The sequence below is a fragment of the Xenopus laevis genome, chromosome 1S, assembly GCF_017654675.1.
Source record: "Xenopus laevis strain J_2021 chromosome 1S, Xenopus_laevis_v10.1, whole genome shotgun sequence".
Lineage (NCBI taxonomy): Eukaryota > Metazoa > Chordata > Amphibia > Anura > Pipidae > Xenopus > Xenopus laevis.
The window spans coordinates 164,925,072-164,948,059 of NC_054372.1; the positions used below are offsets into that span (position 1 = coordinate 164,925,072).

The 22,988-nt window shown below is 40.7% G+C and overlaps 2 protein-coding genes across 6 annotated transcripts in view; one reads left to right on the plus strand and one right to left on the minus strand.

Annotated features, from left to right (window-relative positions):
• lnpep.S (leucyl/cystinyl aminopeptidase S homeolog) overlaps window positions 1–8,809 on the minus strand; it is a 50,578-nt gene extending 41,769 nt beyond the window's left edge. For 3 of the 4 annotated variants that reach the window (XM_041572940.1, XM_018233193.2, XM_041572944.1), the window contains exon 1: window positions 8,512–8,643. In XM_041572940.1, coding sequence (XP_041428874.1) covers window positions 8,512–8,527 — 16 coding nt within the window. In that variant the 5' untranslated portion in view covers window positions 8,528–8,643. 4 annotated transcript variants of the gene reach the window in all.
• A 4-nt stretch (window positions 8,810–8,813) lies between these two features.
• Window positions 8,814–22,988, plus strand: part of erap1.S (endoplasmic reticulum aminopeptidase 1 S homeolog) — a 43,498-nt gene continuing 29,323 nt past the window's right edge. Inside the window, exons 1-3 of one of the 2 annotated variants that reach the window (XM_041580458.1) lie at window positions 8,814–8,900; window positions 17,428–17,984; window positions 20,149–20,287. In XM_041580458.1, the coding sequence (XP_041436392.1) occupies window positions 17,464–17,984; window positions 20,149–20,287 (660 nt within the window). In that variant the 5' untranslated portion in view covers window positions 8,814–8,900; window positions 17,428–17,463. Of the gene's footprint in view, window positions 8,901–12,238; window positions 12,595–17,427; window positions 17,985–20,148; window positions 20,288–22,988 lie in introns of those variants that run through there. The other variant, XM_041580457.1, reaches the window with a different exon arrangement.

Genomic DNA, 22,988 nt, shown 5'->3' on the forward strand with positions numbered 1-22,988 from the left:
CTGTACCTTTAAGAGGCGCGCAGGCTGCCGCGCGTGCCCTAAGAATCAATATGGTGCCTAGGAAACACGCGGCGGGAGTCCCCGCCGCGCAGGTAATTTTATTACAACTACTTCCTGCTTTGCAGCTCTGTTGTTTTCCACTGATTGGTTACCAGGCAGTAACCAGTGACTTGAGGGGGGCCACATGGGTCATAACTGTTTGCTTATGAATGTGAGTTGAATGCTGAGGATCAATTACAAACTCGCTGAACAGTTATGTCCCATGTGGCCCCCCTTCAAGTCGCTGACTAACTCAGAGTTATAGAGCTGAAAAGCAGGAAGTTGCATTCTGGCTATTATGTTAGACATCTGGTCATTCTAACTAACTATATTAGAAACATTTTTTATTTTGCACAATCTTTTAACTGACTAAACCAAAATCTTTTAAGCTATTACTCTGCCTTCCCAACTGCGAGTGCAGGTTTCCTTCTCGGAGATGCAGATTGTAGTCTCACACACCACAACACTTCCTGCATACTTCCTGTATGTGCAGGCCTACCAAACTACACAACCTCAGAATAGACAAAATTGCTACAGAGTTTTATGTAACACTGTTCTTACACAAAATCATATATATATATTAGTATATAAGCAATAAAATCTGAGCAACCACCATAGCACTCACCTCCTACACAGCTTTCACCACTGGTTGTGTGTGGGACGGAGATCAGCAACTGCACCACATACCAAATAAACTACTAAGTTCTTCCCTGAAAGAGCTTCAAGAAATAAAATGCTTTGTTCTCCCTCACCTACAATTTCCTTAGTCAAGAAGATTAAAAAAATCTGTGTCTGTCAGTGCTTTAAAAAGCTAAGCAGGCTACACAATTGTCTGTATCTTTTATGTTATTTACATAGCACTGACACATTTCTGTGGTGCGTTATAGGGATACTGTCATGGGAAAACGTGTTTTTTTTTTTTTTTAAATGCATCAGTTAACAGTTCTGCTCCAGCAGACCTCTGCACTGATAATATGTCTGTTTTTCAAAACAGCAAACAGTTTTTGTTATATTTAATTTTGTAATCTGACATGAGGCTAGACATATTATCAGTTTCTCAGGTGCCCTTAATAACTGATTTTAGTGCGATATGACATATCTGTCAAATTATCATGAGGTTAATGGGCACCAAACGATCGTGCATCTAACGATTTTTCGTCTGACATTGGTCAGAAAATCGATCGGGCAGTTAAGAAGATTTTCATCGTTCACAGTGAAATGTATACATTGTCCAATTGTTTGCAGGACCAAGCAGGCAGCTACCCACAGATTTTCTGGCTTTAACTAGACAATATCTCTTGAAATGGTCTTTTTTAGTTCATGGACAAATCTTACATTTAAACAATAGTTTCAAGATAAACTTGGTTTTACGATAACAAAAAGATCTTTAAAACAACCTTAACATATATGGCCACCTTAAGATGCTCTGCTAGGTGTTAAGATGGCTAAAGATCATATGAATGATTAAGAAGGTCAACAATCACAGGAGGGTGCCAAAAATTAGGCCCCCTGTAATTGTACTCACTAATCTGATATTGTGAGTTGGTGCTCCTACCAGCAGAAAACTGCATGTGAGGGTCCAGGGATTTTAAAGAAAGAAGCAGAAGAAGAGTATTGCTCCGTGGTGCTTGCTGAGAAGAACCCTGGGCTGGCGTTGTTTCAGCTAACAAGAGCACTGACCCGTAAAGGTATGTGTTGACAATCACTTATGGCTTTTCTTCTCCTTTAAGCGTTCAGTATATCCAACTAGGAAAATCTATGTGGTATTTGCCATAGACATTTAGGGGCATATTTACTAAACTGGAGTGAATGGTTCGAATGGTTTGAATGTCAAAAAGTTCAAATTTCGAACTAAACTTTTTGATACTTCGACCATCGAATAGGCTATATTTGACGATTCGACTCGAACGATTCGTTGTAAAAATCGTTCGACTATTCGACCATTCGATAATTGAAGTACTGTCTCTTTAAAAAAAAAAACTTTGGATCACTTTGGACTTCATACTTCGCCAAAGTTTTTTTTGGTCGAATAGAAATCCTTCGAACGATCGCTAAAAATCATTTGATTCGAACGATTCGATCAAATGATTTTTATTCGACCGCAGGATTGCCAAATTTGTTGAAAAAACGTGAAATTCGATATTCAAATTCGAAGTTTTTTAATTCGATGGTCGAATTTCAAAGTTTTTTGTACTTCAAAATTTGACCCTTAGTAAATCTGCCCCTAAGATTTTTCTCTCCTCATCGACCAGCTTCAGTGCGATCATGCGAATCCCTCAAATTATCGTGAGGTTTGTGGGCATAGAACAATGGTGCATCTAATGATTTTTTTGTCCAACAATAGTCATAAAATCAATTGGTCAGGTTAGAAAATTTTCATTGTTCACAGTGAAATATTTCCATTATCAAATTGTTTCCAGGGCCAAGCAGGCAGCTACTCAACTGGCTTCAACTAGAAGATATTGCTTGGAATGGTCTTTTTAGTTGATGGACAAATCATACATTTAAATAATCATTTTAGGATAAGCTTGGTCTTAAGATAACGGAAAGATCTTTTATAAATCTTAACGTCTATGGTCACCTTAAAACTTTTGGGATAGCTAGTGCTCAGTATAAGCCCACATAGCTATTTTCTATCATACAAAAGCAACCAGCATCAATAAATTTACCCATAACTTATAGGAAGCCTAAAACATGGTGGTATTTTAACTGTCTCATTTTCTTGTTCCATAAAAGCCCATGAAAAACTGCAAACTGTTATTAAGACCTATCTATAATGTACATGTACCGTAACAGAATAAAACATTTTAAAGTTAAAAGTCCTGTCATGTGGTTTGGTGTCTCTATGGTCTGTGCCCCTATTCAGTGCCAGGTCCAGTGTTTGTTTTAACAAAGCTTTGATAATGTACATTGGTCACATGGGTGACAAATGAAAAAATTTGTTCCACTAAACCATGGTTTGTGTTGACCTGAGACAATGCACCATGTGCATTCAGCATAAATAAACATTACAGGCTTTGCTCATACATAAATCTCATTATAATTTCCTGCCAATATTTGCTTTATAACAAAACACCTGGAAGACAAATTCATGTCAGCCTCAGAGATAATTTATATGATGCAAGCGAACGTTTAATTGTCTGATAGTTTGTTCCCGTAATTATATAATGTTTAGAACAAGTGGGCACGCAGAGAGATCCCTGCAACATTTTGTGAGAGACATAACACCTATGTATAGGCTAGTTATTTCACTATTATGGCCACACGCATAGCATTTTGCCAACCATGCAATTTCCAGCTGGATGGAATATTGTGGGCTGCAAAACACTCTGAATTGCCCCTTAAGGCACGTGGGGCTGTTTGGGATGCTTTAACGTTTAAGTAGCCAAAAAAAAAATAGTACTCCAGAATATGTTGGTATTATTGTTAAAAGAAATTTATAAATCACCATTTCCACTCTATATTTCACTTCTCATAGAAAATGTGCTTTCCACTTGTCCTCCCATCTCTACTGCTCACGGTTACCATTTCTCTTATCTTTTCCACGTTTTAGCACTTTCTGATTTGTTGTCTCCAATCTATTCCCTTGACCATCCCCTTGGGAGAAAACAAGGTGCTGCAGCAAACAGCTCACTGATTGGTAGGATATTAAACTTCCTATCAGTGGGTGATTTGCTCCAGCCCCTTGTTTGCAGGATACAGGAATGGTGCCAGAAACAGTTCTATTTGTTGTCCTTTATCAGTTTCATAAAAAATTTTAAAGCCTGGGATTTTGCTCAGACCCAAGTTTGAGGGCAGAATTAATTACCTATTAACATTGGCTTTTGTAAAAGGAAATTCCTCTGTATTAAATGCATTTTTGGAAACCATGTTATGGGTCTCCGCTCTCCGCTGATAATTTAAGAATTTCTGTACTAAGGGAAATTAGGCAACAGGGTTGGAAGGTGTACAGAACTGTCAATTTTTATCATATTACAGGGGTTGTTCACCTTTTTAGTTGAGTTGGTTTCAGAATGTTCCCCATAAACGAAAACCTTTTTCAATTGCTTTCCAACATCTATTTTGTACAAAACTGAAGTTTAAAGTTTAATCCAGGATCATTCTGAACTGTTACAATTTGCTACATTTAGTTGGTACAAACTCAGGGATTCAGTTCAGCAGGGACAAATATAAGAAATGTATCCACTAAATGTATCAATTTAGAACAACAAGTGTCAGCGACCCCCCTTCCCCCCAGCTGCTTTAGAAGGTGAAAAATGAAACTTTACACTTCAATATTAGAAAAACGGCCACAAATAGAAAGTGATTGGAAAAAGTCTTTATTTACGATGAACAATCTGAAACCAACTAAAAGAAAGTGTTTGAAGGTGAACAACCCCTATAACTCTGCCCTTTGATTGGCAAAACTGCAATTCAGACAGACCAACCCGAGTGCTGTTTACGCTAGGGATGCACCGAATCCACTATTTTGGATTCGGCCGAACCCTCGAATCCTTCACAAAAGATTCGGCCGAATACCGAACCGAACCCTAATTTGCATATGCAAATTAAGGGTGGGAAGGGGAAAACATTTTTTACTTCCTTGTTTTGTGACAAAAAGTCACGCAATTTCCCTCCCCACCCATAATTTGCATATGCAAATTAGGATTCAGATTCGGTTCGGCCCGGGCAGAAGGATATGGCCGAATCCGAATCCTGCTGAAAAAGGCCGAATCCTGGCCGAATCCCAAACCGAATCCTGGATTCGGTGCATCCCTAGTTTACGCTAACCACTTCGCCAGAATCAAAACATTAGGCAGTTCTCAAAAAAGGCTAGGGAAGAGCTGGCAGTTTGATGCATCCCAGGCAATGCAGCCTGTCTCCACTTTTACAATCCAAGTCAAGTAGTTATTTATTGCCATTTGTACCAGGAGAACATACACTTTCAAATCCAACAACAATTAACTTATTTAAATCACCATTGGAACATGGCAAAAAATGTTTAACAACATTAGAGTTGCCTCTTGTTTTAATATCACAGGTTTGCTCCCACATGTGTTCCATTAATAATCTGACCACAACATTGCCTGCAAAACTCATCACAATGATTAAAGAGATTACCTACAAGATGCTAAATTAATATATTAAGTTTTGTGGGTAAATAAAATGGTAAAAACATTGCTGACAGTGATATTAAATGGAAACTCATTTCAGTTATGTCTTCCTGACTCTGCACAAAGCACTTCTTTTGTATCACATACACATCAACACAGACCTTATTTGTGTCCGTGGGCCAACACAAACCCATTTTATTTGAAAAGCTCTTAAAGGGATTATGTCATGATTTTTATTATGTCATTTTTATTTCTAAATTACACTGCAAATAATTCACTCTACCATGTATAATTTAATTCCTGAACCAAGTGTAATTTTTTTAGTTGTAATATTGGTGTGTAGGCAGCCATCTCAGGTCATTTTGCCTGGTTATGTGCTTTCAGAAAGAGCCAGCACTTTAGTATGGTATTGCTTTCTGGCAGGCTTTTGTTTCTCCTACTCAATGTAACCGCTGTGTTGCAGTGGGACCTGAATTTTACTATTGAGTGCTGTTCTTAGATCTACCAGGCAGCTGTTATCTTGTGTCAGGGAGCTGCTATCTGGTAACCTTATTGTTGTTCTATTGTAAGGCTGCTGGGGGGGGGAAGGGAGGGGTGATATCAAAGTTACTGAAGTTTATCAGGGCACAAGTCACATGACTGGGGGCTGCTGGGAAACTGACAATATGTCTAGCACCATGTCAGATTTCAAAATTAAATATAAAAATATCTGTTTGCTCTTTGGAGAAATGGATTTCAGTGCAGAATTCTGCTGGAGCAGCACAATGAACTGATGCATTTGGAAGAAAACATTTTTCCCATGAGAGTATCCCTTTAAGGAAATGTTCAGCTTCCTAGTCAAGCATTTTATTCTCCAAACATTATACTGCAAATACAATCCAACATATACAAAATATAAATACAAAAACCATGCTATTATGACTTAGGTTTGCACTTGAGAGAAAAAAAAGAACATTATCAATATTCCTATATTTTGCATCCAATCACAACGCAAAGGCATAGTCTAAAAGCATGAGTCTTTTTATGAGTGGGACTTGCAATGCCCCTTGTCTCGTATCCATTGAATGGGCCTAAGCGAACAGTGACAGCACCAAAGCCAAACATACAAAGTGAAAGAAAACCTATAATCTCAATTGGGATTACAAAGCTATTAACACTTCAACTTGGATGAAGTGGTTGAGAACAACCATAACCTTCTGTTGCCATGCCTAATAAAAATTTACTCCATCCTGAAATGCTGAAATGTACTGAATTTGACAACATGGCATCATTTCACTTTAAAAAAATTGCTGAACTTCATCCACGGATAGACTGATAGTCACGTTATTCCTGACAAAGCGATAAAAAACATGCCTGCAAACACATCACAGGACTTATCAGTAAAGAACATCAGCAGTTCTGCCACATAGACAAATGTACCAGTGTCGACCTGCTGCTAAAGGCTAATGCCCCTATTTACTAAGTAAATACCTAAAAAATATGGTTACTTCCAGACAAAATTACCCGTGCCAACATTTGCAAATGAGGGGACAGTTTTCAGAACACCGTAAAATGAAGGGCCTCTAAGCACAGAGCAAGAAGGTGCTACCAATGAACCCAGTTAGCAGTACATGTGATCTCCCCTAGTAGGGTGCTGTGCGTGGCCTTCAGCTGTCTGTTCTTCAGGCAGTAGCCTTGTTTGCCTGTGGCATAAGGTTCCTGGTCTGGGACACTAGAAACAAAGTGCTAAGCAAACAAGGAGAGGGTACAGCAGGCAATGTAATAATCATCAATATCATGAGCTATTTATCGGGTGCTCTGGACACTATGCAGTTACTTGAGTTTACTTTGCCCCTTGTTCTGTTTGGAAAGCAAAGCTTCTGCCCTAAAGTCACAGGCACAAGCCAGAGAGCTGAACATCTAAACAAAGATCACACAATGTGCAGGTTGCTAGAAGTGACTGGCCCTTGCAACAGTCATGTTTTCTGAGGTTGTTTATCAACACAGTCTAGTGACCCAGCCCCATGGCACCAGGAAAAAAACATAGCTGCCAAATATAACCTGCACATAAGTGATGGTCTGGGCACACTTTCTGCAAAGGGGAATATGGTCCAGCAGCATTCATGGCTAATCTGATATAAGCACCACTCCTGAACCATGTGAAAGATTCCATTACCTGCAGGATATATACTGTACATGTGGGTGCAGTGACATAGAGAGAGAATGTTTTTATGGGAATGAATACTTCTCTTGCAGTTGGGCATATAGGAAGAGTGTGACATGACCAGGCACCTATGTCTATAGCTCAGATGGCCACACCGGCCAGGGCTACTCTCACGTATGCATGTGACTGCTTGGGACTGGAGAAAGGCAGTGGCACCTAGAGGAAAGGCAGTGGCACCTAGATAGAAGGCAGGGGCACCTAGAGGAAAGGCAGTGGCACCTAGATAGAAGGCAGGGGCACCTAGAGGAAAGGCAGGGGCACCTAGAGGAAAGGCAGTGATACCTAGAGGAGAGGCAGTGATACCTAGAGGAGAGGTAGGGGCACCTAGAGGGAAGGCAGGGGCAACTAGAGGGAGGGCAGGGGCAACTAGAGGGAGGGCAGGGGCAACTAGAGGGAAGGCAGTGATACTAGAGGGAAGGCAGTGATACTAGAGGAAAGGCAGGGGCACCTAGAGGTAAGGCAGGGGCAACTAGAGGGAGAGCAGGGGCAACTAGAGGGAGGGCAGGGGCAACTAGAGGAAAGGCAGTGATACCTAGAGGGAAGGCAGGGGCAACTAGAGGAAAGGCAGGGGCAACTAGAGGGAAGGCAGGGGCAACTAGAGGGAAGGCAGGCAACTAGAGGAAAGGCAGGGGCAACTAGAAGAAAGGCAGTGATACCTAGAGGAAAGGCAGGGACACCTAGAGGGAAGGCAGGGGCACCTAGAGGAAAGGCAGGGGCAACTAGAGGAAAGGCTGTGATACCTAGAGGGAAGGCAGGGTCAACTAGAGGAAAGGCAGTGATACCTAGAGGGAAGGCAGGGGCAACTAGAGGAAAGGCAGGGGCAACTAGAGGGAAGGCAGGCAACTAGAGGAAAGGCAGGGGCACCTATAGAGGAAAGGCAGTGATACCTAGAGGAAAGGCAGGGGCACCTAGAGGAAAGGCAGTGACACCTAGATAGAAGGCAGGGGCAACTAGAGGAGAGGCAGTGATACCTAGAGGAGAGGCAGTGATACCTAGAGGAGAGGTAGGGGAAACTGAGGGAAGGCAGTGATTCTAGAGGGAAGGCAGGGGCACCTAGAGGAAAGGCAGTGATACTAGAGGGAAGGCAGTGATACTAGAGGTAAGGCAGGGGCACCTAGAGGAAAGGCAGGGGCACCTAGAGGGAAGGCAGGGGCAACTAAAGGCAGTGGGACCTACCGTTTGACTTCTCCATGTTCAGGACGCGCGTGTTCGCTTCAGGGACTCAGTGTATCTCACAGCCCAAAGAAGGGAAGGGAGTGAGATGAATACGCTGGGGGGATGCACTGCGGCAGTTAATTTGGAACCATAGTGCGCCAGAGTGCAGAGCTACCCGTGCCAGGGACGGACCACAGATTAGAGCACCGGGAGAAGGAGCGACTATCCCCGTGCACTTCCTCTTCCCTCCCCGGTAATGTCGCCCTTCCAAGCAGTCTCCCACCCACACGAACTGACAGGCGGCTCTCAAGTCCCAAGCACAACGCTGCCTGAGCCAGCCCTACGCTTCTGGACCGAGTGCTTAGGCCCCTCCCCCTTCTGACTGAGTCCTACTGCTGCTGCCTCACCCGGTGAGTTTGTGACTGGTGCTGCATGTTGTCCTTCACTCACGAACCTCCGGGTATTAACAGTTAACTTAAAGGGGAACGCTCATCAATACACTCATTCCCTCACTCAATCATTTCATTTGTGGCTATACATAAACATTAAAACGAAGCATTTGGAAAAGTGAGCTTTATGGCCAACAGCAGTGTTCAGTATCTCTGTAGCGAGCAAAGGGGCTTGTCGTTGTCATGTGCTGATCTCTCATAGCAACGTATTCTCGTATTGCCCACTTAAAGGGGTAGTTCACCTTTCAAATAACTTTTAGTATGATGCAGAGAGTGATATTCTGAGACAATGTGAAATTGGTTTTAATTTTTTATTATTTAAGGTTTTTTAGTTATTTAGCTTTTTATTCCGCAGCTCTTTAATTTGCATTTTAAGCAATTCGGTAGCTAGGGTCCCAATTACCGTAGCAACCATTGCTTTAATTTAAATAAGAGACTGGAATATGTATAGGAGAGGCCTGAATAAAAAGGTGAGTAATAAAAAGTAGCTGCAAAGTCAGAAGAAAAAGGAAATAACTATAAACCTATAAAAAAATAATCAATGAAAACCAATAGAAAAGTTGCTTAGAATTGTCCATATATATATATATATATATTCTATAACATACTAAAAGTTACCACCCCTTTAAAGGGCTACTGTCATGGGAAAACATGTTTTTTCCAGAATGCATCAGTTAATAGTGCTGCTCCAGCAGAATTCTGCACTGAAATCCATTTTTCAACAGTTTTTTTATATTTAATTTCATATCTCACATGAGGCAAGACTAGGGTTGCCACCTGGTCGGTATTTTACCGGCCTGGCCAGTAAAAATGATGGTTGCTCCCAATGTTATTAGTAGGGAAAAAATATAAATATATAGGAAGGCCGGTATTTTTTTCCAGAAAAGGTGACAACCCTAGGGTAGACATATTGTCAGTTTCCCAAGTGCCCCCAGTCATGTGACTTGTGCTCTGATAAACTTCAGTCAGGGTCGGACTGAGGAGCCCACCGGAACTGCTGTCCAGGGCCCCCCACCCCCCTACTGTGACGCGCCGCTTGTCGCACATGCATGAAGGTGCTGCTTGGAGCGAATGCGTGAGCGGCACCATGCGCATGTGTGAACAGCGTTATTCATGTGATAAAGATATATTGAAATTGTTCACTAATTATGGCCTTACTGGGCCCTCAAAACTCCTGGCCCCCCCTGTGACTGCAGAGTTTCTGAGGTGCTGTGTTTGTTTCTAATGGGTAGAGGATACTAACATGGGCCTTATAGGGCAGGTGGGCTTCATCCACTCTCCATGACTGTGAAGAAGTTGTGCAATATGGTGAAACGTATTGATTCACTGCTAACTTTGTGCTGCTCTCTTGAAAGGCCTTCACAGTAAGGGTAAGGCCACACTGGGCGTTTTGGGGAGATTTGGTCTTCTGGCGACTAATCGCCTCGTCTTTGCGGTGACAAATCTCCCTAAACGCCGTCCCTCACTCTGCGCCAGCTAACTTCTGGCGACTTCGGAAAACAAACCGCCGCGTGTGATTAGCGCCGGCGTTTTTTCATTTTAGCCGGCGCAGAGTGAGGGAAGGCATTTGGGGAGATTGGTCGCCGCAAAGACGAGGCGATTAGTCGCCAGGCAACCAAATCTCCCCAAACGCCCAGTGTGGCCTTACCCTTATTGTAATGGAGTGTGCAGTCACATATAACCCCCCCTTACACATGTTTATAATAAACTATGCTCAATGAGTTGCAAAAATTCACTCATCACCCAATTAAAAATTCAGCTTGTGTCATGCGACTGGTTCCCTCTCTGTTTATTCTGCAGGTAAGCTTATCTGAAAAGAGATTACAGAATTATCTGTGAGCTTAATACTTTGTCATCATCCTCCTTCTTTTGTCCTGAGCAACATCTTAGAACTCCCATATTATTACCTTCACACACAGCCAGTAGCATATTGTCTTTTGCTAACCAATTGCTAATCAGCAGAATACAAAATAAGACGCAATCAAAGCAAGTTCTTTTTTTTACTGATACACATCTGCACCTCTTAATTCTGTGAACAATCTGATCTTTAAGCCGGCCATAGATGTTGAGTTTTTTAAAAGATCCAATCCTCATCGCGAGACCACGATTTTCTCGGAACGATCGTATAAATTGACCATCAACTAAAAAGACCAATTTGCCAGGAAAACAAAGGGGAGCTGCCTGCTTGGCCCTGCAAACATAGATAGATTGCACTGGGACCGACAAAGATTTTTTGACCTCGCCGATCAATTTCCTGACAGATGTCGGCCGAAAAATCGTAAGATGTACGATCGTTCGAATCCCACTAACCGCACGATAATTTCGAAGGATTGGTCGGACTTCCCTAAAATAAGTCGTTCGGCAAGAATCGTCGCATCTATGGGAGCTTAAGGCAGAACTGCTAGCCTGGCTTTAAGGACAGATGTTAAAAATGTGTGTATGTTTTTCACCATATACCAGATACCATATTTCACTAATCAATCATACTGATCTGGGATTCTTGAGGATGTGCAGCTTTACTGTTTCCAGTCAGCCACACAAACTGATATCCACCATTAAGATTTTCATTGTTGGAAATTCATCTGAATCTTTCATGAAAGGTTAAGGATTTGTCATAATCTCAAAGAAGTGGGTTTACCACATCTAGTCCCAGTCATTTATAATCTAGTCCCAGTCTTTTATAATCTTTTATAATCTCCATTAGTAGCAAAACATAACATCAGTGGGTAAATGTACACTGGATGGAAGGATGAATTTCAGAATATTATTAAATCTGAAACTACATGAACATGATATTTAAATTAAATTAAATAGTTTTTTATGTAGAGAGTGATATTCTGAGACAATTTGCAATTGGTATTCATTTTTCATTATTTGTGGGTTTTGAGTTTTTTTAGCTTTTTATTCAGCAGCTTTCCAGTTTGCAGTTTCAGCTATCTGGTTGCTAGGGTCCAAATAATCCTAGCAACCATGCACTGATTTAAATTAGAGACTGGAATATAAATTGCAGAACCTGAATAGAAAGATGAGTAATACAAAGTAGCAATAACAATATAGTTGTAGCCTTTCAGAGCATTTGTTGTTTAAATGGGGTCAGTGACCCCCATTTGAAAGCTGGAGAGAATCAGAAGAAGAAGGCAACTATCAAAAACTATAACAAATAAATAATGAGGTCAATTGCTTTGAAATGGCCATTCTATATCACTTAAAGGTGAACCCCCTTTAAAAAGCATAGAGGGCTTTTGCATTTACTAGTATTACTGTGCCTTTAATGACTGCTTTCATTTTGCATCTCCAGCCGTTCATTTCACTTCCCATAAGTGCTAGGGGCAAGCTTACTGTGCAAGGGTTTATGTGTGAATAGATAAAAGATTTTGCTTTTAATACTGTACATAGAGTGTATTCAAATGTCACAGAATGATATACACAAGTGTTATTTTTCCTGCCTTTGAAACTGACGAGCTACTGAAGAGAAAGTGAAAGTAAATGCAGACTGTTTGCCTGGGCCGAAAGCACCCATGTACTGAATATATTTCTCTTTCATTTACGTCTCCCCCCAACACATTGTGTGTACATGGAATAGTAGCCTTAAATCTTCAGTTATCTGCGTCTCCCTATCCTGGAATGCAAGACTTGAAGGTGGACTTTAATTTTGGTAAGTTATTAATGTGATTATGAATACTGTGTAATGTGTCGGATGTCTTCCCAGGGTCCTTGCATCATATATATACCTTTATATCTATTGCAGCAACTCCTACTTTGTATAGGTGAGAGTACATATGTTTACTTATGAGATATTTAGTATAAATTGTTATGAGGAAATGACCTGTTTATAAAGAAAGATCTGCTTTATTCTGTACTGTTGTTTAACCAGTGCTGTATTTATTTGGTGCAGGGCCCATTGCTAAAAATCCTTTGTAAGGCTTTTTAAAAGGAGACCATAATCTGTTTATCATAATCAGCAAGGGTGTCGTGAAGTTAGGAGTATTTATTGCCGAAAGATCTTATTTACATTCTGAATTGAGAAAGCCAGTTGGATGACTGGTGAAACGTCTTTAAAGGACCAGTAACATAAAAAAATTAAATTGTTTTAAAGTAATAAAAATATAATGCAGTGTTGCCCTGCACTGGTAAAACTGGTGTGTTTGCTTCAGAAACACTACTATTGTTTATATAAATAAGCTGCTGTGTAGCAATGGGGGCAGCCATTCAAAGGAGAAAAGGCTCAAGTTACAAAGCAGATAGCAGATAAGCTCTGTAGAACATAATATCTGTAATCTGTTATCCATTATTTATCCTATGCCATATAGCCTTTTTTCAATTTCCACCATTGCTACTCAGCAGCTTGTTTATATGAACTATAGTAGTGTTTCTGAAGCAAACAGATTAGTTTTACCAGTGCAGGGCAACACTACATGATATTTTCTTTACTTTAAAGCACTTTCATTTTTTGGTGTTACTGTTCCTTTAAGAATACAACACAGCAAGTCCAGTTGATTTGACTTATTTCTACAAATACACCATGACCTGGATGAATGAGAATCTTCACAAACTTCTGATTAATTGCTCTTCAGTTGTTGTTAAACTACAACCCAAAGCCTTGTTACCCTTTGCCTATCAGTGTATACTAGATTTGGTTCTGCTACAATCGGTAAGGGGCTTTTGGTTGCGGTAGTGATGTGCGGGTAGGGCTTTTCCCGGCCTGCCCTCCCTCCACCTGCCCCTGCCCCTGCCCGCCCTCCCTCCCCCTGCCCCTGCCCCTGCCCCTGCCCAAGCCTGACTTCCGGGTTCCTTTTTATAGACCCGCGGCAAAGGTTTTCTGTTCATTTATTTCAGCACTGTGACGTTCACATGCATGTAGCCTGTGGATATATATGTGCTGGGTATAGCATGTTAGTATGTTCGGTATATAGCAGTAAACAACAGGCAGATCGGGAGGAGGAAATAGCAGATTACTTTCATTTTAATGTTGCTAGTCACATTTAAGATTCTGTGCAGTTGCTGCTTTTTAAAATGTTTCACAGTTGGATTTCTTATCAATTAGAACTATCTAGCATTTAGCTTTACTTCCTGCTCATTCAGTGTGACAGCAGCCATTTTAGACAGGTGCTGTACAGAAGAGGTGTGTCTGGAAACACTGATTCGTTTCTCTTTGTCTCGGATATCATTGTAGTTTTACAGTATATATTATATATTGTATGTGAAAATGCAGCATATGTTAAAAGGGAAAAGCAATAATGATTTAATAATCACTTGTATGCTCCACTTAACGCCCATCATATTGGATAGGAATAAGCCAAGAAAATGTAGACTTAAATTTGACTGTTGGCAAACACGGAGCTTTGCCAGGTTTTACAGGGTTCATGGGACTGATGCAAGTGTTTTGTCCACGACCATTTTAGTATCCACACCCCCTAATTACCATGCTCATTTTAAAAAAATGGCAGGTTATGAAAGTTTGAACACATTTCTGTGGTTTTTTATGTGTTATTACAGTTTTGCTAAGGAAGGTGAATTGCCCTTTAAGCTGCAAGTCACAGTTTCCCCTAGAGACCTGCCTATCTTAAATAGTTACAATTGTTTATTTGCTTATTTTAAATTGTTACAAAAGTATCTAAGTGCACACATATTCTGGGCTCTCTGCCAACAGCCAATTACTGTAAGTTAGAAATGTTGTATCTTTTTCTGGCTGTTCAGTGCAGAAGATCAAAGAGAACGTTGGGACATTTCAGTACAGGGCCGGAACTAGGGGTAGGCAGAGTAGGCACGTGCCTAGGTCGAAAAAGCTAGGGGGGCGCCAGGCACGTACCTTACCTGCCATCTACCCCTAGTCCAGTCCCCTCTCTCCTTGCCATTTCGTGCTTCCGTGGGCTCGTTGAAGCGTGTGAGCGTCAATTCACGCATTGATGCGTGCGAGCGTTGATTTGCGCATGCGCACTAGCGTTGATTTGCGCATGCACACTAGCGTTGATTTGCGCATGCGCACTAGCGTTGATTTGCGCATACACGCTAGCATGCTCCCAGCCGGCGCCGTGACAAGCCAGGTTGCCTAGGGCACCTGGCGGGACTGGCCCGGCTCTGTTTCAGTAACAAATGGGACTGCGGGTTGAGCTGTTAAAATCGTTAATGTCCCGTGAAAAACGGGACAGGTGGGAGGTATGGGTTAATATAATACAGGGGTCCCCAACCTTTTTTGCCCGTGAGCCACAGTCAAACGTAAGAAGAGTTGGGAAGCAAAACAGTCATGAAAAAAAGTCCCTGAGGAATCCAAATAAGGGCTGTAATTGACTATTTATTAGCCCCTGTGTGCACTGGCAGTCTACAAGAGGTTCGTTCTGACAGCACTATAGACAATTATAGATTAGGGAGCACCTTCCATCAATTTAGGGAAACAGTGGATGGTGTGCAGGGTCTGAATTGGTGGTTGTTGAACTGTGGTTTGAAAGGGTATAGGCGGTAAGCAGATTGGGACCCATCCTGAAGCTCCTAGATACCTTTTACTTACCTCTAGTCTACTCCTTGGTGACGCTAGTAACCAGCTGCTAATTGATTAGGCGGGTCTGAGACCCATTCTGCAGCCTTTGCATACCAACAACCTACTTCCAGTCCATTAGTCTCCCCTCTACCTCATTTTAATGTTTTTCCTGGGTTTGTTTTAAGTTTAATTTATTAAGTAAAAGTTATGTTTTAAGCTTAAGTTTTCGGATCATGTGATGGGGAGGTGCAATTTCAAGTGTTAGTTCTTTTTCTACTTCCTCTCTTTCTGACAGTACACCTAGATTTTATGCAACCAAAACTTGCCTCCAAGCCAGGAATTTAAAAATAAGCACCTGCTTTGAGGTCACCGGGAGCAACATCCAAGGGATTGGAGAGCAACATGTTGCTCATGAGCCACTGGTTGGGGATCACAGATGTAATAACTGCAGTATTTTGATCAATTCTAAAAACCCACAGCATCTAATTAGTAGGTAGCATTACTAGGCTTGCTGTTTTAAAGCAAGATTGGGTGCTGTGGGTTATTAAACCTAGAAGCCTATTTATCAAAATTCAAATTTGTGTAGTTTTAGAGGTTTTTTTTAACTCTCATTTTAAAAAAAGGACACAGTTCTACTTATTCAGAGCACAAACAAATACAAATGCAAAACAAATCTGAATAAGAATATGAAAACCTTGAAAACCTCCTTTTTGTAAGAATTTTCATGCTATTACAAATGAAAAAAACCCCCCAAACCTCTAAAAGCTGAAAGCAAAGAAAGATTTTACAATTTGCAAAGGATAGCACCCACTGACTTTAACAGGACCTCTTCAGCTTTTAGATGAAATTCTGTATCAGAGTAATTAGTTAGAAGCACAATTTTTCCCACTAAAAGAAAAGAATATGAATGTTAGTAAATTGACCACCTAGAGTAAACCTTGCATCTGTCATAACATTACCCCTTTGGTTTATAAGTCATGAAAAAGGCTCCTCCTGAACATTACAGCCATGAGTGGTGGAACTTAAATTCCGGCATCCCCAGAACAAATGAATCATCAGAGGTTAAAAGTAACAACATTTCAGCAAGGATACATGCCTCTTTGGCATTCTATTGACTTGACCCTTCAGAATTATACTTAATGCCAAAGTTATTAATAGGACAGGTAATAGAGATAGATGCTAATGATGGGCCTTGGGGCGTAACTATAGAGGAAGCAGACCCTGCGGCTGCAGGGGGGCCCAGGAGGTATAGGGGCCCCACGAGGCCCAAATTCATATACAATTTCAATAAATATTGGAGAAACAAGTCAACCTCTAAATTTTTTGGGGGCCTGAAAAAGAATTTGCTGTGGGGCCCAGTAATATCTAGTTACGCCACTGGCCTTGGCTCACTGAAGGTGACCAAAGAAGCACCAATAATAGCGCACAAAAATTTTTTCGTATGATAAATGGTTTGTATATGTCAGGAGATGAGCTGACCAATATCATCAGAAGACTTGGATATCGGTCGGCTCATCGATCAGGCTGGCAGGAAAATTTTGAACGGGCACCTTTGAAGGCACCTGAACATCGTCAATTGTTAGTGCTGAATCGTCAGACACAGGTATTGTTTCTACTTGTATATCTGACGACTCAGCTCTTTATGTGTGTACTGAAACAAACAATCTTTCTTGGTAATTGTAATGTCTATGGCCACCTTTGCAATCATATCAGGGGCTGCTACCACTGGGCTAATTGATAGCAGAATGCAAGAGGGCCAGGAGCACAATTTGCAGAGGAATTATCCTATTTCCTCTTTTTATGGTTGATGAAGTTGAAACACTAGTTCTATATGTATAATTTTATGTATACTAGTCACTTATTTGCCAATAGCAACAAATTAGTAGCGATGGAAGGATGAAAGAAAATATCTGGTTGGTTGATATGACATGTGCAATTTAACATGTATGGTCACATATGCCCCAATGTGTATTTCTTCTTTCATAATGTCACTTTTATTTTTTTTACTTTCAGATTTAACTTTATAAACAACCAAATAGACTGAAGAAAATGCTTATCACTGCTGTAAAGCCAAGAAGAATAAGAGACCTCCCAATATGCTCTGTGGTTCTGTACTTCATTTGCACAGCTTTTAGCATCCAGCCTGCCTTAGGAGCTAGCAAGACTACAGAAAATGTACAAAAATTTCCTTGGGAGAGCCTAAGGTTACCTACATTTGCAGCTCCTTTGCACTATGACCTTCTAATCCACCCTAATCTAACCACTCTTACATTTAGTGGCCTTACAAAGGTTACTGTTACAGTAACCCAGAAAACAAGCTTTTTGATCCTTCATAGTAAACACTTGGAAATTACAAAGACAATTATAGAAAGAAAACTGGGACACAAGCCAGTGCTTCAAGACCTATTGCTTCTGGAGAATCCTGTAAACGAGCAAATTGCAGTTCTAACTGCTGACCCATTGATTCCTGGAGAAAACTATACAATCTACATTGAGTATAACGCCAACCTTTCACAGAGTTTTCATGGGTTTTACAAAAGTACCTACAGAACCAAAGATGGAGAGGTCAGGTAAGTCCATATTGAAAAACAGTACTACGGGTTCATACAATGATCCAGGTATATGTATATAATATGCAGGACCACCATCAGAAATCACAGGGCCCCATACAACAAAATTTCCTGGGCCCCCTGGGCTGCGCCCACTGCAAGCCCCACCTACAGGATCGCCCTCCTCACCCTAAAGGTCCGCCCCCACCACACAGTAAAAAAACAAAATAAATATTGGTGGCTAGGGTTCCCACATGTTAATTAAAAATGAAAAGATATTGGTGATCATGGCCCCCCATAAAAAAAAAACATTTGTGGCCAGGGCCCCCCATTAAAAAATATTGGTGGGTAGGACCCCTAGGGCCCCTTAAACGTCCATGCCTTCCCGAAGTCAGCAGCTCTCAGAAAGAAGGGGGGCCCAGCTAATCAAGTAAGTGTGGCGTGGCAGGGCCCCCCTTAACCTTGGGGCCCCCTACAACTCTCCCCCCTGTCCCTCCTGATGGCGGCCCTGATAATATGTATAAGAGTATGTCTTACAAAAAGAGTAGTACATTAATTTTTTGGGGCAATTTTTCATGTTTACAAACAGTAATACAGTGTATAGGATCCGAAATATGGAAAGGCCTCCCATAGACTCCATTATATAGTGGATAATGTACCCCCTACTGTAATTTATAAAGATATTATGTCACCAAGGAGTTATGTGACCGTATAAAAGTACGAGGCCGAAGGCCGAGTGCTTTTATACAGGTCACATAACTCCGAGGTGACTGCTAATATCTTTATAAATTTCAGTAGGGGGTACATTATGCATTATAATCTACATTTTGTGTGAAATGTTGGGAGGGGGGTCGGCGTCCAATTCTGGTCGCCGGTGTCCAAATCGGGTGCGCCGGCGTCCAATTCGGGCTTGTCGGCGTTCAATTTGAACGCGACAGTGCCAAATACGGACGTAATGCGGCAAATTCGGCAGCCAGGGACCCCTGTTATAAACGGCGCGTTCAGACGTTAGATCGCACCGTTTATAAGGATATCATTTACAGTCTGGTCCCATAGGGAAATGACCAGACTGTAGATTATAATAAAATAATCCAAATTTTTAAAAATGATTTCCTTTTTCTCTGTAATAATAAAACTGTACAGTGTACATGATTCAAACTAAGATATGATGAATCCTTATTGGAGGCAGAAGCACCCTGCTGGGTTTATTTAATGTTTACAAGATTTTCTAGTATGAAGGTCCAAATTATGGAAAGATTCGTTATCCAGAAAACCCCAAGTCTCGAGCATTATGGATAATAAGTCCCATACCTGTATTGATATATACATGAACACCAATGCATGGGGAAAAAAATGTCACGTGATTTTAAAATGCATCCCATGACATTGTTTAATTGGTGGAGGGTGTTGGAATTTGTAATTTAACAACTACTGGTTAACCTTTATGGCAGTCTTGGTAGAGGTTGCTTAAAGGACCAGTAACATAAAAAATTTTTTTATAAAAATTCGTTAGTATACATCTAAAAAAACCCACAAAGCACAAATTAAACTTTAGAATTGCAAAATATTTATTAAGAAATAACTTAACTCCTCTTGCGCTCCTCTTCATAAAAGGCGTCACGGCGACGATCCATCATGCGGCGCTTGATTTCTCCTCCCTCTCCTATAAGGTAGGCAGGGAGGAAAAATCAAGGGCTGCATGATGGATCGATCGATCGCTTTCTGAAGAGGAGTGGAGTTTCGGTAAGTTATTTCTTAATAAAGACTTTGCGATTTTAAAGTTTAATTTGTCTTTGTGGTTTTTTTTCTATGTATACTGAATTCTAATGTTACTGGTCCTTTAACTGTGGTGTTGATTCCCATTGTTATGAGCTATAGATGCCCAGACCAAAGGCAGATTAGTTGGAGTCAGTGCTTATATGCAGCCTTGAATACCTCGGCAACAATAGCAAGATAACTGTTATACCAGTTTCTTTATACAATGTATTTTTCACTTTGTTATGAGCTATGGGGCTACAAGCATGAAGGTCCAGTGAGGGGGAGAATGGGGTGAGTGCTTTAGAGTATTAACTGTAGAGGGAAATCCAGGGCTCTATTCATTCTTCTGTGGTGCTGGAACTGTATGTAATGGATGTGGCTCATAGAAGAATCTGAATAGTTATTACTCTGTAATTTTATTTTTTAGAGTACTTGCGTCAACCCAGTTTGAGCCAACAGCTGCAAGAACAGCCTTCCCCTGTTTTGATGAGCCTGCCTACAAAGCCAGCTTCTCAATTCAAATCCGAAGAGAACCAAAGCACCATGCTGTGTCTAACATGCCTATAGTAGGTATCTGTAATGTGCATGTATGTAACTGAGAACATACTGAACATTTTCAAACTCATTCATATTTTTTCTCATTCTTTAGTTAATTACGGAGTAGTCCTTACCAATTTTGACCATAGGCTATGCTTTGAATTATTTGGAAGAGAGCCCATTTATCATTTACTGAATACACAAGGAATGACTGTTCCATGGTCAATCTACTGTGTAGCCAAAAAATGGATGAATATTGGAGCTCTGACTATATAACAGAGCAAAGAAAGGGTTGTTGGGACGTATGATTCAAAGAGAATTTAGATAACGAATTATGCTGTATATTCGGGACTCAATTGATCCATCTCAGACAGATGCAAGCAGTAGTTTTTGGATAAATAATAAATAATAATATAATAATAAATAAAATAAATAATATAACCATGGCCATAGTTCTTTGACCATATAAAGTGCATTTATACAGGTCATGGAACTCCAAAGTGACTTCTATTATCCTCTATTATAACAAGGGGTACAATTGACAAGTTTTAGTGAGTCATGTAAGCACCAATTATAAGTGATGACATCATTAAAGGGATACTGTCATGGGAAAACATGTTTTTTTCAAAACGCATCAGTTAATAGTGCTACTCCAGCAGACGTCTGCTCTTGAATCCAATTCTCAAAAGAGCAAACAGACTTTTTTATATTCCATTTTGAAATCTGACATGGGGCTAGACATATTGTCAGCTTCCCAGCTGCCCCAGTCATGTGACTTGTGCCTGCACTTTAGGATGGAACTACTTTCTGGCAGGCTGTTATTTCTCCTACTTAATGCAACTGAATCAGTCTCAGTGGGACTTGGCTTTTACTATAGAGTGTTGTTTTTAGATCTACCAGGGAGCTGTTATCTTGTGTTAGGGAGCTGCTATCTGGTTACCTTCCCATTGTTCTTTTGTTAGCCTGCTGAGGGGGGTGATATCATTCCAACTTGCAGTACAGCAGTAAAGAGTGACTGAAGTTTATCAGAGCACAAGTCACATGACTGGGGCAGCTGGGAATCTGACAATATGTCTAGCCCCATGTCAGATTTCAAAATTAAATATAAAAATATCTGTTTGCTCTTTTGCTCTCTGGATTTCAGTGCAGAATTCTGCTGGAGCAGCACTATTAACTGATGTGTTTTGAAAAAAACATGTTTTCCCAGTGACAATATCCCTTTAAGGACTGTTTATAAGAGTATCAATTTACAGAATATTTATAGATTTATTAGCTGGAATCTCCAGATCCAAAAAGACAAGGTTGAATAGGACAATATTTACCATTTTTATAACGCATGATGTCTTTGGACTGCAAAAACAACTGCTCTCTTATGGGACGTTGGATCTTTATTAAAGTGGAAATATGCACAATTAGGCTTATCCACGCTTAGGGTCCAGGTTACCAAAAATCTGTGTCAGGAAATTGCACAAAATTGCCATTGGAATTCTGAGCTTTCATTCAATTAAAAGAACAAACGTGAAAAATGTTTTACATTGTACCAACTTGCCAAGATGCCATTAAAGTCAGAAGCAAAAGGCATTCAGGATCTCAAGAAGAAAGCTGTAGGTACTGTTTGTCCTCAAGAAAGCGACAACCGTTATTACTGAATAGTAAATCTTTGATTAATACATACAGGATGTTTAATAAAAAGGCACAGGATCGGTCAAGATGGAAATGTTATTTTTGCATGACAATTTTTTTCGCAAATGTGCAATTTTTGATAATTTTTATACACCACCTGCAAGAATACTTAGGTTGTACTGAATAAACATACATTGATAGCCTGTCCGAGAACCTTACAATAAGCTGATAGCATGCTAGCTTATTAGTCAGCACCAGGACTGGACTGGGATTCAAAATAGGCCCTGGCATTCCTAGTACAGAGAGGCCCAAACAGTCCCCACCAGCCCACTTAATAGTCACTTTCTATGGCATCTTACAGCAGGCCCTCTGGCATTTGCCAGAACCCACAGATTGCCAGTCCGAGCCTTCTCATCACTAATGTTTTTCAGGGTTGGGGTTGGTGGGCCTGAGTTTGTCTTTTGTCACCCAGGGCTCCATCTTGCAAGGAGTTTGTATGTTCTAACTGTAGAAAACAAAGCACCAAGTAATGAACTGACAGTTAAAAAAATCACTCTTTATTACATATTAAAAATATTGGTGCACATAAACTTTTGGACCATCCACTTTAAGTATTTTGTGGTATCCCTCAGAAGCAATCCTTTAAAACAGCTCAGTGGATGTGTAGCACGGGATAAGGCTGTAGACAGTAGGTGTCCTGTACTTTATCGACCAGTTTCTCCCTGTGTCTGCATAGGTTTCATCCCAGACTCCCAAAACATATTTGTGTCAGGGTGTGTTGTGTGAAGGTGATTTAACAATCTCTATGAAGCACTGCAAAAGCTTGACACGTGTATATAAATAAAAGTTATTCATAAATGCCCAGGAGCAACATGTTGCGCACCAAACCCTTGTCTGTTGCTCCCAGTGGCCTCAAAGCAGGTGCTATTTTTTTTAATTCCTTGCTTGAAGGTAAGTTTTAGCTGCAGATAAACTATTTTTCCTGCCAAACAGAGCCTCATGTAGGCTGCCAGTCCACATAGGGGCTACTAATAGCCAATCACAGCCCAATCACTTTACATTTAAATGTGGCTCACAGCTACAAAAGGTATGGGACCCCTGCTATAC